At 43.0% G+C, this 15,988-nt stretch overlaps 1 protein-coding gene across 5 annotated transcripts in view; it reads left to right on the forward strand.

Annotated features, from left to right (window-relative positions):
• Positions 1 to 13,536, forward strand: part of HECTD4 (HECT domain E3 ubiquitin protein ligase 4) — a 102,837-nt gene extending 89,301 nt beyond the window's left edge. For all 5 annotated transcript variants that reach the window (XM_067539499.1, XM_067539501.1, XM_067539500.1 and 2 more), the window contains 11 exons: positions 817 to 940; positions 1,599 to 1,789; positions 2,182 to 2,328; positions 3,509 to 3,628; positions 3,772 to 3,927; positions 5,525 to 5,628; positions 6,554 to 6,775; positions 8,507 to 8,673; positions 9,096 to 9,291; positions 10,007 to 10,229; positions 10,999 to 13,536. In XM_067539499.1, coding sequence (XP_067395600.1) covers positions 817 to 940; positions 1,599 to 1,789; positions 2,182 to 2,328; positions 3,509 to 3,628; positions 3,772 to 3,927; positions 5,525 to 5,628; positions 6,554 to 6,775; positions 8,507 to 8,673; positions 9,096 to 9,291; positions 10,007 to 10,229; positions 10,999 to 11,135 — 1,787 coding nt within the window. In that variant the 3' untranslated portion in view covers positions 11,136 to 13,536. The remainder of the gene's footprint in view (positions 1 to 816; positions 941 to 1,598; positions 1,790 to 2,181; positions 2,329 to 3,508; positions 3,629 to 3,771; positions 3,928 to 5,524; positions 5,629 to 6,553; positions 6,776 to 8,506; positions 8,674 to 9,095; positions 9,292 to 10,006; positions 10,230 to 10,998) is intronic.
• The last annotated feature ends 2,452 nt before the right edge of the window (positions 13,537 to 15,988 follow it).

Below are 15,988 nucleotides of genomic sequence, written 5' to 3' on the forward strand. Positions count from 1 at the left end.
AATCAGTGTGAATCTGGAGTCACTGGTGTAAATGAGAGCAGAACTTGGCACGTGATTTATTATCGTAGCTCCGGCAGTGTCCTAAGCCCTTGGGGCTGGGAACTAGTCTTCCTCTGTCCAAAGAGCTTATCCGTGTAAAGACAATGTGTGATGGAGATGTGATGTGATTGAACAGTGGTGCTTGCCCTGTGTTTGTGTTCCCCAGTTTTAGCATGGAATTGGTTTATTTGTAATAAGACTTTTGTAATCTATTAAGCTGAAATAAAAACTTCAGAACTATTGCGTAGCTAGCATGACAACCGCGGGTCTGGCACAGCCATGCAGGGGAATAGAGTTCAAGGCTCTAGTTTGGTATTCCACTCCTGGATTGAGACCGAGAGTCCATTCTGTGGCTCTACTCTTCCCTTTTGGAAACACAGGGTGAGTTCTGAAGGGAGCTCCTGTTTCAGTCTGCAGAAGTGCTGTGTCACAGGTTATAGGACACTGACCTGGGAGAGCTAGCATAGCGCCCTCTCAGGCAGAAATGCTCCTTGATGGAGTTGAGGGGATGGAGCCATTGATAAGGGAGAAATGAATACTCTGGGTTAAACCCCTAGCAACCCTAATGTTTTCAGATTTACTTCTGGGGAAAGGCTGGCCTGGAGTTGCCCACTGTGGAGAGGGTAAGACTGGTGGGAAGCTGGCATGTAGCTAGAATTTAGGACATGAGTTTCAGGATAGCCAGACAAAAACAAACCCTCTGGAAATAAGCCTGCATGATGTAACTTACCAGAAAAAAATGTACTAATTGTTTGGTTCTTACATCTCTTCTGTCAGTTCCTGAAGAGAAATATTTGACACTGGATGGATTTCACAGATTTGTTGTTGATCGAGCCAAACAGGACGTCCGTAGTGTATGGAGAGCTATTTTGTCCTGTGGATATGATCTTCATTTTGAAAGGTGTGGTGCATGTTTTGTAAAAGTGGTATAGAATCAAGTGCTTAATCTGAATCTGTTTGGAATGGGTCGGTTTTACTACAGCTGGTCTTAACCTCATTGACGCTAAATAGACGTCTGGACATGGCTACACGGCCTCAATAGAGAATTGATCAATAGTGTCTTAGAACGTTATTTAAAGGCGTCATGCCTTATCAAACCTGCATTGTGGGCCTCATGGTGTTGAACCTGCTTTGGTAGATTTCTCCACTTGTTTTGAGGGAGCCAGAACAGAGCAGAATGTTTAGCCATCATTACTTTCTTCCCTGTTATCATTTCAAAGCCAAGAAGTCCCTTAAATGGATCCATCCTCTTCCCTGGTATTGAGCTGCAAATTGCCTGCTATATCTTTGTCTGCTTCAGAGCTCAGGGTAGAGAGATCCCAGTGCAGTGGGTAAGCCTAGTAAGCAGGTAATGAAAGACAGGCAAGGGAAGGGGCCTGATAATGATTCATTCTCTCTTATACTTGAAGCATTCTAGTGTCTGGGACTAAAGGAGCTGCTATTTAGGGAAAGGGAAAAGAAGGAAAGATCTAAAGCCACCTGGCTTCATGGTTAATGCAGTCTGTTTATAACCAGGGTAGCATTTGGATTTTAACAGTTCTAATCCCCTTGTTCTTCAGGTGTGCCTGCATTGATGCAAGACATGCACAAAAAGCCTCCCGGAAGTGGACTTTGGAAATGGACGTAGCCCTTGTTCAGTACATCAACCGACTCTGCCGTCATCTGGCAATTACCCCAGCGCGACTGCACCCCCATGAAGTTTATTTGGATCCAGCTGACACAGCTGATCCCAGAGTCTCCTGTCTGCTGAGTATGCACTAATGGGCGGGTTTCTAATCATTACTTTATACACCTTGCGTTCATGTTCAGTTCAGGGTTCTAGATTGTGTATGGATTCAGCGTGAAACACTTCATGAAGGGCTGTGAATTCAGTGCTGCTGAAAGACACTGGATTCACAGAACTGGAAACTGGAGTCCACTGTTTCACCACAGAAAAGGAACAACATAGGCATTGGTGGTGCAAGCGTCCCTCATGCAAAACCTCATCAGTGTCTCACCCCTGGCCTGCAGGGCCATCTCCTAAGGGACAAGAGTGTAGTTCAGTCTCCGTGGCCTATGCAGTCTGTGGTTACTAGGTCACTATGCCAGTAGGGGGCACCTGTCCTCTCCTTTACTTCTCTTCCTGATTTATTCCCCTCTTAGATATTCCCATTGAAAGTCTGCGTCTGCGTTTTGCACTGCTTCAGTCTCTGAACACCACGCTGGAGACATTCTTCCTACCGCTGGTGGAGCTGCGACAGACGGAAATGTACACGAATAGCATTGCTGCCTTACTGCAAGAGGCCAAAGGTCAGTTTCTCAAGGACTGCGTGAGTTCTGTGGATGTCTGATCCTTGGGGGAAGTTAGCATGTTCATGGGGTACTCTGATACAGACTGGAGAAAATATTAACCCGCGCTTACCTCAGAAATGAGAGGGGGTCACCATCCTGGCAAAAGCTCCTTGCCTTCACTATTTATCCAGATAACCCAGTACGCTGCCTGAATGGGGTGACTACATAAAAACAACATGAGTAAGAGCTATTGCTTGTGTTTTCCTGGACCAGGGAGAACCAGCCAGGGCAGTGCTATGTTGCGAATGACCTTGCTGAAGTACTCTGAAAAACACCATGGGAATTGCTGTTACAAGGAGGCTACTCTATCTTCTTACAAACATGAATATTTAGATTGTGTGGATTTGGAGACAGAGACAGGCTGTTCTGTCTGTGTAATGCCTAGCACAAATGTACCTTCATCCTGCTTGGGGATTCCACGTGCTACTGTGATATAAATAACAATAGGACTGAAATGAGGTGTTAGGCACAGGAGTATACAGTATGGTCGAGGGTTCAGAATGGGTCCGCCTGCTAACTGCCACAGAAGTGGTAGGATTAGAAAGGTATTTATCACACTTAGACATTCGGAGTAACTCGCAGAAGCCTTCATAAGAAACATAAAATGAGTAAAAGATTTAGGCTACCCTACCTAGATCGATCTTTTCATTTACTCTTGAGAAATACATGCTCTACCCACCCTGAAAAGAGCACTTGCAAACCTAAGATGTGGAAGTTGAGTGTTCAAAGACTGCCTGTGCATAGAGTATGGATTTGGGGTGCCACGAGACAGTTTTATTTAGATCTTGTCTTCCTGTTGGGGTGGTATCACCCCCAGAGTAGGCCAGATTTCAGAAAGTTATTTAGAAATGTGCTTTTCTTGCACAGCTGATGATTTGGCTGACAGAAAACATTCATCTAACGTAAGAAATCTCCTCTACAGAAATATCGTGATAAAGTCCAGACTTGACATGTTTCTTTTGATAAATATTAACGCTGAATATAAAAAAATGTCCAAAAGTTTGTTTGGGTTGGCCAGTTCTTACACTGTTGCTTACAGAAAATTAAATCAGTCCCAAAATGTTGTTCATCAGATGATTTCAGGAAATAAAATGATAGAAGGACCAATAGTGACCAAAACATGTATTTCTTTATTTAGGTTTAATCTTTTATGACACAAAGGTGACGGTAATGAATCGAGTGCTCAATGCCACCGTGCAAAGAACAGCAGATCACGCAGCCCCAGAAATCACCTTGGATCCACTAGAAATTGTGGGAGGTATGTCCATTTATTCTCTCTCAAATGAATTTTCATTTACTGCCTGGGATTTCCAATTGGCCTTAAAATAGCCAAGTTCAGACTCTTAGGAACCCACAATACTCCGAGCAGATCCAGTTTTTTAAAATGTTTCTTTTCAACAGGGGAGATCCGTTCTTCAGAGAATTCTTACTTCTGCCAGGCAGCTAGACAGCTAGCCTGTGTGCCGTCCTCTCAGCTCTGTGTTAAACTAGCCAGCGGTGGCGATCCCACGTATGCCTTTAACATTCGCTTCACTGGGGAGGAGGTCCATGGAACAAGTAAGTAATAGTTTGACAGAAGAGTAATAACACATGTGGCCTTGGGTATGTGGATTAGAATGTACCAAAAAAGGCAGGGAGAACTCATGCTAGAGAGGACTTGAGTTTGTAAACTTTACTAGGACCAAGTGTCATTAAAATTAATGTGTTCAGAGTGAATACGTAGTACAGGGACAGATCCCTAGTGGCACTGCAGTGATTCTACACTTAAAAGAACATTTGTTAAGAGAGAATTTTTCTGGTTAAATACGACTGACTATGAGATGCCTCCTTTTCTCCCAGCACTGGGTGTGTTTGTTTTTTGAATCCCACTTGGCTGGGACAATGAGACTAGACTGGCCAGTTGCACTTTGTTTTTTGTGATTAGCCCCATGTTACAATAGCTGAGTTGCAGATACTCCAGGGGAAAGGTCTAAATTAAGAAAAAAAATTGCTTCATTTTCCTAAAGTTTCCCTTTTATGATGGGGGAAAAACAAAAGCCTAAACTTTGGGCCTAAACTATCAAACAGTTGCTTGGCTCACCTGAGTAGACATTATTTAATTTATATAATCTGTGATATAGTGAAAACAATGTAAAAATGACACATCTGAGCCAAACTAGTTTTCTGAACATACTGACTTTAGGGAGAGGCTTATCGAAATTACTTTCCCACCGAACTTTGGATTAAAGGGATGCTTTCTTCAGTGCTGTACACTGTTTTGGGTGGGATCTCCAAGAGACACTGCTACATGACCCAAGAAAACGTTTCCTTTTCTACTGATCTGTTGCCAGCATAGGGCATATGCAAAGGCAAGGAAGGTTTAAAGTTCAAACTATTAGAGAGAAGAAAATCAATTCCTGTTTGCTAGATTGATGCAGTCTCCATGTACTGATTCTAATGGGTTGTTTTAGGAGGTTAATGACTGGAGATAGCATGGGAGATGGAAAAACAGAATTTCTAGTTAACGCTTTCCCTACTACTGAGTACTCAATTCTGTCAAACTGCATGATGTTATAGGTGCATGCAAATGTCATTAAAGAGCTGTTGGAAGTATTCCCTCGAAGTATTAGATCTGTCTTTTCTTTTTAAGATATATGATTATGAAGAATAACAATACCTGTAAATAGATTGTGATGCTTACTTAACTTGGTTTGCTTAAAGATTCCAACTGTATTGCCTCATTGCGTTTAACTGTATTGTAAGTACACTGCCTGCGTGTTGCGTCACTATGAAAGCTCCTTCTATCTTAATGAGGTTCTGAATTCCCCATGCAGTCCAAGTGAAATAACAAAGGTATTGCATTCCTCCAGATCATCCTCAATAAACAAATAGCGATGGAAGACAAGACCATTACTTGAGAACGAAGCAGAAAGCAATCTACTGAATGTCCTTTTCTGTAGTTAAACAACTGACGTATGAACAGGCTAGGGATGGCTGCCATCTTCCCCACCCTCGATTTTATAGACACAATGAAACGTGTTTCACATGTAGAAATTTGAGTTAAATGTTGATTACAGGGGGAGGGGATAGCTCACTGTGGACAAGAAGGCAACAGGAGCGAGTCCAGAGGGAGGGTGTGGTTTGTTACATTGAAAGCTTTGCATCTTTCTTTCAGGTGGCTCATTTCGTCACTTCCTGTGGCAGGTGTGTAAAGAGTTGCAGAGCTCCTCGCTCTCCCTGCTCCTGCTCTGCCCCAGCTCTGCAGTCAATAAGAATAAGGTACGATATCCCAGGGCAGAATTCCCAGAAAGTGCTTCGCTCATCCTAAGGGCATACTGGATCTCGGCACTCAGTGACTGGGGCAGGATTAGTCTGCTCTCAGTTGCTGACAGCGAGGGGAGTTTTCAAAGGGGTGCATGTGGGAGTTAGCCATACAGCTCCCATTAATGACTGGAGGGAATGTGTCGGTGAGTTCCCCTACATGGTGTTTGGAAAATGTGCTTCATGTCCACAAAAAGTAAGGTGCTTGTCTGTCAGCTACACACTGTAGTTCTGACCTTTTGAACAACGCTCGTCTCATCCAAAGCCTCCTTTAAAGTGTTTGATTTCAAGACAGTCTCTGGTATTTCTTCATGAGAAGATATTTATGGGCCAGATACTGCCACTCCTACTGCACAAGTGTCCTCACTGAAATCAGTGGAGTAAGTGTGAGTAAGGGTCTTAGAATTTGTCCCGTTTTGGGTGCTAGACACTTCACAGAAACAAGTAAAAACACGGTCCCTGTCCCAGAGAGCTTTCAGTCACTGAGGCATGGTTCCTTCCCCGCATTGCTCCTGAGGTGAGGCATTCAGATGTTCTGCAGAGCAGACTGCAGGAAGCGCAAGGCAGCTCTATTTGTAAACTACCGCAGGGATGTCAAACACTGTATGCTTTAGACCTTAAACTATTAAAGTTCATACAAAAAAACGAGATAAGTTTCCCAAACTTTTAAAATCAGAGCCCCCCTTCAACACAACAATGTGTTGTTAAAGGCCAACATACACGTGTCTTCCTGGCCCCAGGCTTTGGGAAATCCTGTTCCAGACAACTAAACCATCTTCAGCATGGTTATGAAAACCTCTCACCTGACACATCTTACTTTCTAAAAATAGCCACCTCTGGCGTTTTCCCTAACCCTGGAACGTTTGTTTGTTTGTTTTACAAGGGGAAGTATATTCTGACACCTAGCCCAATCACCTATGCGGAAGAGCAGTTACTTCATTTCTTTGGGCAGCTACTGGGCATTGGAGTTAGAGCAGATGTTCCTCTTCCACTGGATCTCTTATCCTCATTCTGGAAGACCTTAGTAGGAGAGCCACTGGATCCAGATGTTGATCTCCAGGAAGCTGACATCCTTACCTACAACTATGTCAAAAAATTTGAAAATGTAATTTTTTCCCCTCCTTTTTCTTTGTCTCCTTTACCCGCAGCCCTTGTGCACGGAGCATTAGCTGCTAACTGATAGCAAGCCCTGCAGTAACTGCACTGCCTAGCTGAGGAGCTGAGCCTTCAAACACTTAGTAGAGGCTGGTGGGGCTCCCTGTGATACACCTGAGGGAATTCTGCACACAGGAGTTTAAAGTTCTGCAAAGTTCTGCACATTTCATTTGTCGATAAATAAATGTGGAGGCTCTAGCATGGCAGTGGGGAGCACAAGCCAGTCTCAAGCTGCAGTCTCTGCCGCCCCCGGGGCATGGACCTCTGGCGCAGGCCCAACTCTTACGCTGGGTCAGGTGCAGCCTCACCGCCGTGTCGAGGGGACGGGGGAGGGGATAGGTGTGGGGGCATGGGGCTCAGCAAGATGCTGGGGGCTTGCTGCGGTGAGGCTCAGCAAGAGGGTCTGGATGCAGGGGGATTGGACAGACGGGGTGGTGGGTCTGACCTGGCAGACACTGACCAGGGCATCCCCAGCCCCTCTCTCCCGTGGTGATTTACCTCTCTGCTCCCAGCGACCGAAAGGATGCACTTGTGCTGCGGCTTCCCTGTCAAAAAGTCATTTGTCTGCGGGGAAGCAAAGAAATATGCAGGGGCCAGGAATTCTACACATGCAGTGGTGCTGAATTCCCCCACCAGTAATGTGGGTGCAAGGCATAAAATTGCAAGTTGAGACCCTGAGTTTGTCATTTTACATCCTGTCAGCATGGTAAAGCAGCTCAATCATGCGTTGCCAGCCCTCCCCAGGATGGCTGTGCTCTGCTTAAATTGAGACAAGGAACTTTTAACTTCTCTTACAACTAATCTTTAGGTGCCATGACCACTAGTGTTAGGGCTTCCGTAATAAGTAGCAACAGGTTTTACTTGGCTAATGTGTTGATCCAACCTTCAGCAATTCAGTAAACTGGAGAAACCTAATGCTGTGAATCAGTTAGTTACTTAACTCTGAGCTCTTTGTGTTTCAAAACATAGCAGGCATTGGCTGATCCCATGCACAGATATTAGTGAGATGCACAGAACTATACAAACAGTAGTGACTTGAAATTGTCTGTGAAATGCTCTTTAGTTTTTAAACTACCCTATTACAGTCCCTTAGAAATTTGAAAACTAACATTGGTTTTCCTTGTAACTTGGCATTCTTCTGTTTGGTAAACGTTCATTTCCCGTCACTCCTTGTTTCGAATAGAATTTGTCATTGTCCTTATGCACAGCACAAAGTAGATGTTAGCAGGGGAAGGAAATGCAGCAGCGTCTGTCCGATCGTGCTGGCTCAGCAGCAGCAGCAGCTCTATCTTTAAAACATTCTCTGTGGCACAGAGATAGTTTTGGAGTTTTTTTTAAGCATAACCTTTAGAGTCCCCAGCGGCTCCTCACAGCTGGAATGCAGGTCAAATTATAGGCCCATCTGGTCCTTCTGTGAAATATTTCACTTTATGCAGCATGTGAAACTTAACAGCACATTAGTCATCTTTACAGTGCTAGCCTCAAATGGAGGCTAACTCACCTCATACCCATGAATGCCTGTGGACAAGTTGCCTTTCAGTGTCTGTGCCGTTGTCAGTGGATGATGTAAAATGTCATTGGGGCCCTTTTACACCTGTTGGCATGGTATCTGGAGAGATCACCAAGCACAAGTTACAGTAAAGTGCTAGTTACTCGATACCACTGTCACGTGTCATCCTAGATCAACGATGAGACTGAACTGGAGGCCTTGTGTGCCGAAATCGCATCCCAGCATCTAGCGACGGAGAGCCCTGATTGTCCTAACAAACCGTGCTGCAAGTTCACCTACCTGAGCATGACTGGCGAAGAGGTGGAGCTGTGTCCTAGAGGCAGGCACATACCCGTCGTGTGAGTAAAACCATTATCGGGAGGATTTCATGAAGGTAAATGGATTAGAAGTTTCTGCGTGACGGCTTTTCAACCCGCAGCTAAATGGTGATGCTGCTGTAACGTGGTGAGATCTGGAGTGCTGGGAACACTGGGACATTTGACTGGCAAGAGCTGGGAACCTCCAGCATGCTGCTGTTCATCTCTAAGCAACGGAGGGCTAAGCACACTGCACAGTGACCACTTCCTAGTAGTCATAGGGGTATGTTGAGTGTGTGCACATGAGAACTAAGGGCAACTACGAGGAGCAGCAGATGCTGCTGGCTGTGGGGTTAAATTGGGAACAGATGGCATCAGAAGGAACCCAGGAAATGGGATTGCAGACTGTAGTGGGGAGTCAGATTTTTCCTCTGACTCATTTCTTTCTGAATCCCTTCTGTCAGGTGGGAAAATAAGGACATATATGCAACAGCAATCCGGAACCTGAGGCTGCGTGAACTGCAAAATCCTGACTGCATGACGGCTGTGCGTGCTGGGCTAGGATCTATTATACCCCTGCAGCTGCTAACAACACTGACCCCTCTAGAAATGGAGCTAAGGACATGTGGGCTACCTTACATTAACCTGGAGTTCCTAAAGGTATGTGGGTCTGACATCACTTTGGAATACACACGTCTAAAATTAGGGTAATGAATAGGTAAGCACCTTCTCACATAGATAGTTGCTTCTGTGTCAAGAAAAGCAACAATTAGCAATTTCGAAAACTCTCCACGTCACTAAACTCTATTCAATACCTGCCTCTTTGTCATTTTAGCTATTTAAAATTTAATAACCGAATATAGATAATTTCTGCAAATATGTACTTACCCTGAATTACTTGACATTGGCTATGAAGTACTTTAATGTTGGTATTATAGGCAATGCACCACAGAGGGATTGTTTTCTTGTTGAGAAGGTTACCAAACATCTTTAACCTGTTGTATTAAAATATCTCTTCAGATGTTTGCCTTGCCACAGCAGCAGCCTTGAGCTGGTATAGAACAGTGTACAAAAACCCGGCCTGGAAGCGGTTTAGAAAGGGTCTGTATAAAGGTCAGTCTGTTAAGAAGCAGTTGGGATAGAATGATATAAAATTCCAGGTACTCACTGCACACAATGCAACAGTTTGAGTGACTCAGTTTCTAGTAGTACTTGTACTGGTAAAACTGACTGGTTAGGATATCCTGGTGTGTTTGATTTCCGTTATCGCTGGTGCTTTAAAATAAAAGTGATGGAAGACTTGAAAAGGAGAGTAATATACATCATGTTCTTCGTCTGTGTCTAATTTCACTGTCCTTCCCCTTCCTTCTGGTAGGCACATACCATGTATCAGGTGGGGCTGATGGAAACAGACCAACATATTGAATTTTTCTGGGGTGCATTAGAAATGTTTACTCAGGAAGAACTCTGCAAATTCATAAAATTTGCCTGCAACCAGGAACGAATCCCCTTTACATGCCCATGCAAAGATGGGGGCCCGGATACGGCACATGTCCCACCTTATCCCATGAAAATTGCACCCCCAGACGGAGCTGCAGGTACGTTGGTTTCTGTACATTTGTATAAATACAATCAGCCTCCTTTACCTGGTGACCTTTTTTTAGATGTGAGACCCTCATTGCCTTTTAGAACATTCTTTGTCCAGTAGACTCTGGGCTTGTCTATGCCGTGGAGTAATGCGTACTAACGTGATTTCTAAAGCGCATGAACATGATGCAGAGTTCTGTTTAGCTTAGTGCTTTCTACGTGCACTAGGGAACTTTTAGTGCCCATCAGCGGGATCTGCACAGACCAGTTCACACACACAGTAGTGCACTTTGGAAATCACACTTCTGTAGTGCACATTATCCCACTGTGTAGACAAGCCTGCAGAAGAAAGAAAAAACACAATGCAGTTAGGAAATGGTTGTAATTACGACAAGAGAGAGAATGTCTGTTCTAAGCTATGCTCTAATCAGATGTTTCAAGCAAAAAATAAATCTTCTAAAGACGCAGAATACCTGCAGTTGGGCCATGTATGGCAGAGGCAGGGAATGTGGTGAAATTTTGTGATGTGACTCATGTAAAACAGAAGGTCCATGCTTTTCAAGTAACAGTACTGTCGGCCAAGTATTAGCCCCACCATACTTAACAGTATAAATTCCATTGTGCTTTATGGTGGGTCTCATGAACCTAGAATTTGCAGGATTCCATTACCTTGATGTGTTAATATCAACGGTGTAAAAATTACACCCTGGGAATAGGAAGCTTAACTAAAACTTAAAAGTGCAGAGCCTGTTAACAAGTCTCCATGTGGTTTCTTTACAGGTTCCCCAGATTCTCGGTACATCCGTGTTGAAACGTGCATGTTCATGATAAAGCTTCCTCAATACTCCTCTCTGGATATAATGCTGGAAAAGCTCCGGTATGCTGTTCACTACAGAGAGGATCCACTTAGCGGCTGAGTTGAGCAAGACCAAGGCTAGGGATACTTTTGGGAGCTCGTTTCATGACTCTGCTCTCTTGGAAACCCTTTGATTCCCATGAAAATACCTCCTGTGAAACTATGTGAAGAATTGGAGACTTATTTATTTTCTGAACTTTTGTTCCCATTACAGTAATTACTGGAAGACTTACATTTTGTATTTGTATACTTTGTGGTGGACTGGTTATTTTGCTGCCTTGTTTGTGAAATATTTGTAGGACAGTTTAGTACAGACCAGTTTGATGTTTATAATTTAATTTTAAAAGACCTTTGAACATGTACATTTCTAATTTTTTTTAATTTAGAATTGTGTTGCCCATGCAAACACAACAAACTTGAGTATTCTGAGGTTGAGAACTCAGATCTAAATGATTAGAGCTCATTCTCCCTCTAAAACATTTGAGTACAAAAATTGAATTAATTTTTTACAAATCACTTCACCTGTTCCATAAAATCAGAACAATGTACCTGTGATATGAAAGCTTAGAGGGTTCGTTTTCTGTACTCGATACACTGAACTCCCAGCACACACTCTCTTGGGTTTTGTAACAGAAAACATACCTCCAAATTACATGTGTTTTATATATCCTCCTGAAATGTTATTGGTTGACTATTTAAATGCAAATTGAACACACTGGTAACCGCCACAGTAAATTTAAGTGTTTAATTTTCAAACTTTCCTCTTCAGAGTTGGGTAGGTGAAAGACCCAGAACAGGGAATGACCATAATAGAGTTAGGTCCTAATCAAGACCTTCCTGTATTGATACTAAACCTACTGACAAAAATTTATTCACTAATCTTTAATTTTTAAATATCGGAAGAAACTAAGTGGGTTCTCTCTCTGGTGTAAAATGCCACAGTCCATGTTCGAAATATTAACTAGTCAGTGATTAAAGCACCTGAGATTTGTTTTTGTACTCAAAAATGATTTATCTAAAATTAAGCAAATTATCCTAAAAATGTGACACCTGGAAGGGGGGGCGAAGACACAAAGTTGCTGAACTGAAGATGTAGCTTCTATTTTATATGGAAAGATGATGGTGGAATAGGGGGAGGTAACAATTCTGTATGTTGAAATGTTGTATGTTATGGAATGTGTTCTGCAGCGGTAAAGCAAAGCACACATATCCTCCTTCACTCATGCAAAGAAGCGCTGCCCTGTCTTGGGCGTATTGAAAAGTGAGACGTCACTTTGTAAGCCATTTAGAAGTGAACTCTTATGAAAAGCCTGTTTATGCTAAATAACCGAAGAGAACATTGAAGTGACTGCTGTACTCCTGGGCTCAGTACTATATGTAAGTTAAGTGCCAGTACTGAGCTGCGCGTTAGTCCTTTTCCTTCTGGTGCACATCTGATCACATCTGTGTGTGTGACTGTACTTTAAGGTGGGTATTACATGTCTCTTTAGAAGACAGACCTACACTAATTGTTTGGCTTGTCAGTTGTAATGGGAATTGAAAAGCTGTATTTTTTTTTGTATATTATTGTGAATATTGGGAATTATTATGAGTGTGTGATGTTTGGAGAGCAGGATGTGAGAGCAACACAGAGAAGCCCCTAAGCAAGTATGTATCTGCTTGTTGTGCTGTGAGTGAATGGAAAGGTGTGTGAGACAGCTGTGGTAGTAGTAAGTAGTAGTTGTCGGCATACAGCGGCTCCAGATCCTTGTTAAGAAAACTCTTCCCATTCTGTAGCATTTCCCTTCCCCCTGAAACATGTAGGAATAATATATACTCTTGAATCTTGTCCACTTTCTGGTAGAAGCATAGATGTAGCTGAAATGTCATTCAGACAAAGGCAAACATATGTAAAGTTTACAAAGACCAGAGGAAAACTAAGCAGGATATGTTGCTTAAAATGACTTTATTCCCATCCAAAAAGTGCATTCTCCCAGAGATGCTGAGCAAGGGGAACATGAAGAATAGCACTGAGTTTCAAAGCAGAACTACTGTTTCTGACAAATGCTTTGGTTTTCTTTCTGGGAGTTTGAATAGCATTTTTGTACTGTCTAAGTATCTCCTTCCAAACCCCTAGCAACTTGAGTGGACTCAAAATTCAGTCAAATACCTCACTGGTAGGGGTTTGAGGACTTGGTATGCCAATCCTTTCCAATGATACGATTACAGCTGTGAGTAAGATAACTGCTGCTAATGTTTCTGCTTCTCCTTCCAGAAAGCACATGTGAGTAAAGCATATCCACATCTTGGCCCTGAAATGTGTGCTGTAAAGTTACTTGATGTATATTATTTATTATAGTTATTTATGGTTGCATTTAACAAACTTTTAGTCAATGCTGTTTACACCCTGCTGTGTAAATGAAGCTTCTTCCTACAGGAAAAATGTGTCAACAATAAATAACCTTCATCTACGTTTGACTGATTTGAAGAGTAGTGTGATCCCTGGGCCCAGAGAACAAGTTAAAAGAATGAAGTGCTGCACTTGCTTTAGTGACAATTACACTGGCTTGGAACTCGAGCTTTTCTAATCATCGTTTTTGTGTTCTACATGAACTAGCAGTGTCTGTCTAGTCAGCTTATCTTTCTAAGCAGAGCGTAGCTTGTGGACTTTTTTTAATTTTACTTGGCTACTCATTCAGAATGTAAAATTATTCTGAGCATTGGAAAACAAGAATCCAGTATTTATTCTAGTACATGTCAGGTATCCACCTTGGTACATTACACAGCATTAAGAAGATTCTTAGCATCCTTTCAGCTGTATTCTGTGTCCTTATTACTTGAGGCTGAAAATAGAAAACCTAAACGTGAAGTTGCATCTCCTCAGAATTAAAACTACTAGAAATTCTTCTTTACACCCCACTTTTATGGGATGATCTTCTTTATCTTTCCTTGCAGTGTAACTGTTTTTTACAAAAGGGAAAGGCCAGTGGTTGGTAATTTTACACTGCATTCTTTCTGCTCAAGAGAATCTCCTGCATCAGAAATATTGCAGACAAAACCAAGTTGTCAGCTCAGCAGTTCTAGTTAATTTATTCCATGTTTTCACCCTCCAGCTTTCCCCATGAATAAGGTATCCTATTTAGGCTTCATCATTTAGAGAACAAGATAGGTGTAGCTATAGTATTCTGCCCCAGGACATCTGCCAGTGCCAGGTTGATTGCCACTTGTCTAATACCTTTATTTGGTTTCTCTGGTACTTAATAAATGCTTGCTTTTGCTGGAAGCATCCTTAGTGTCTTCATTTTTTCAGCTGAGATGTTAGTTCTCTGCTTCCTGTGGCTTTAGTCATATTGCTGCTGGCAGAAGCACCTTCCTCAGGCTTAAGCATGTCCTGCAACTTTTTCTAAGGGAAAACCTGACAGCACTAGCTCCCTGACATTAACCAAGCCCTCTGTTAGGAGTACCTTCTGCCCCTGTAACCTAATCCCCTGGCATAAGATTGAAGGGCAGGAGTAGAGTCTGGTCTACAGGACAAGTTTCTGCACGGCAAGCCTGTGTGTGACTGCCGAGTAATACTGTGTGGACACAGTTCCCTTGCAGCAAAAGCCCTCCAGCAGCAGCTACAGGGGATGTCACTGAGCGAGCAACCAGCTTGTCTGCTGTACATTTGCATCCTGGCGTTGCCACTCAGCCATTGGCTGCGTAGACAAGCCCTACAGTATGACTGCTCCATGGCCAACCTTTGATACCGGTTCCCCCTGTCATCGCTGAAATACAACTGCTACCTACTCTAAAAACTGCAAGCATTGAAAGGGGGCTACTTTTACTTCTTGTAAGTGATTTGCATTGTTTCTTATTAGCAATTCCTAATCTGAGATGTGCCTATCACGTTAATTAGCATCTTAGTCAATTTACAAACTCCTGCCTTTCTTCAGGTTTACTAATGGCACATATTCTGTTGGATACCTCACTGCGAAAATACATAGGCCACCTCTGAACTGTCCTGAATATACAAAAAAAACCTTAACTTCTTATTGTTCCTGCTATGCACCCCATTCATAGCTACACTGTGTCATGTTCAGGGCTAAATTTTCCTCGTTATGTAACTTCTAACTCTTCCCAGCCCAAACACTGTGTGGTTTATAGGGGACATGGAAGGTGCCAGTCCTTGAAACAATGCAGAAGACACTTTTTGCTGAGCCAGAGCAATTAATACCCTCTTTGCTGCTGCTGCTGCTGTGCAGTTTGTCTGTTTTGTCTCTTGCTGGTGTCCCTTTGCACCTGTATGGCAAGATTGAAGGGTCAGTTGTTAATCTGAGGACTGATGGAGTGAAATAAATTTAAGTACAGCTTCAGCTAGTCACTTTGGAAAGTAGTAAGCTGAGTGACTTAAACAAGGCCACAGCAATGACTGCTACTGTCTTGAAGGATACTGCTTTATCCAGCTGAGTAACCATCTACCCCAGCTCAGGTGTTAAGTTTTCATTTCAGGCTGGGGGGGGACCATTCCTGGGCTTCATATGTCCAGCAGCGTAAATGTGTTCCTGTACGTAAGTGATAACACAGCATATGCTGCTTGGAGTTTAATGCTTGAGTGGTTAGATGTTTGTTTTCTAGGTAGGAGCTGAGACGTGTTTTGACAAGCTGGATCATGATAGGACTATCAAAAGACCCCTCCTCCCTGTGACATCAAATTATGAAGGTAGGGCACCTTGAATGGACATTTTCTTTAAATCCCCAGAAATCCAGCAGCTTGGAAAGTTTTAGAAGGAAGGTCCACATCACCTTGAGCCTGTGGCACAGTCACTTACAGCCTTCCTACTCCATGCTTTAACTGCCACTCCAACGCCCTGAAAGCAAAACTACCCCTTGTACCTGCCAGCAGGGAGGCTGTCCATCTGACGTTGAGGAATAGAAGGAACCGGAGAAGCAGTG

This window comes from Emydura macquarii, unplaced genomic scaffold, assembly GCF_026122565.2.
Source record: "Emydura macquarii macquarii isolate MOO-44397 ecotype Brisbane River unplaced genomic scaffold, CSIRO-AGI_Emac_v2 contig_554, whole genome shotgun sequence".
Lineage (NCBI taxonomy): Eukaryota > Metazoa > Chordata > Testudines > Chelidae > Emydura > Emydura macquarii.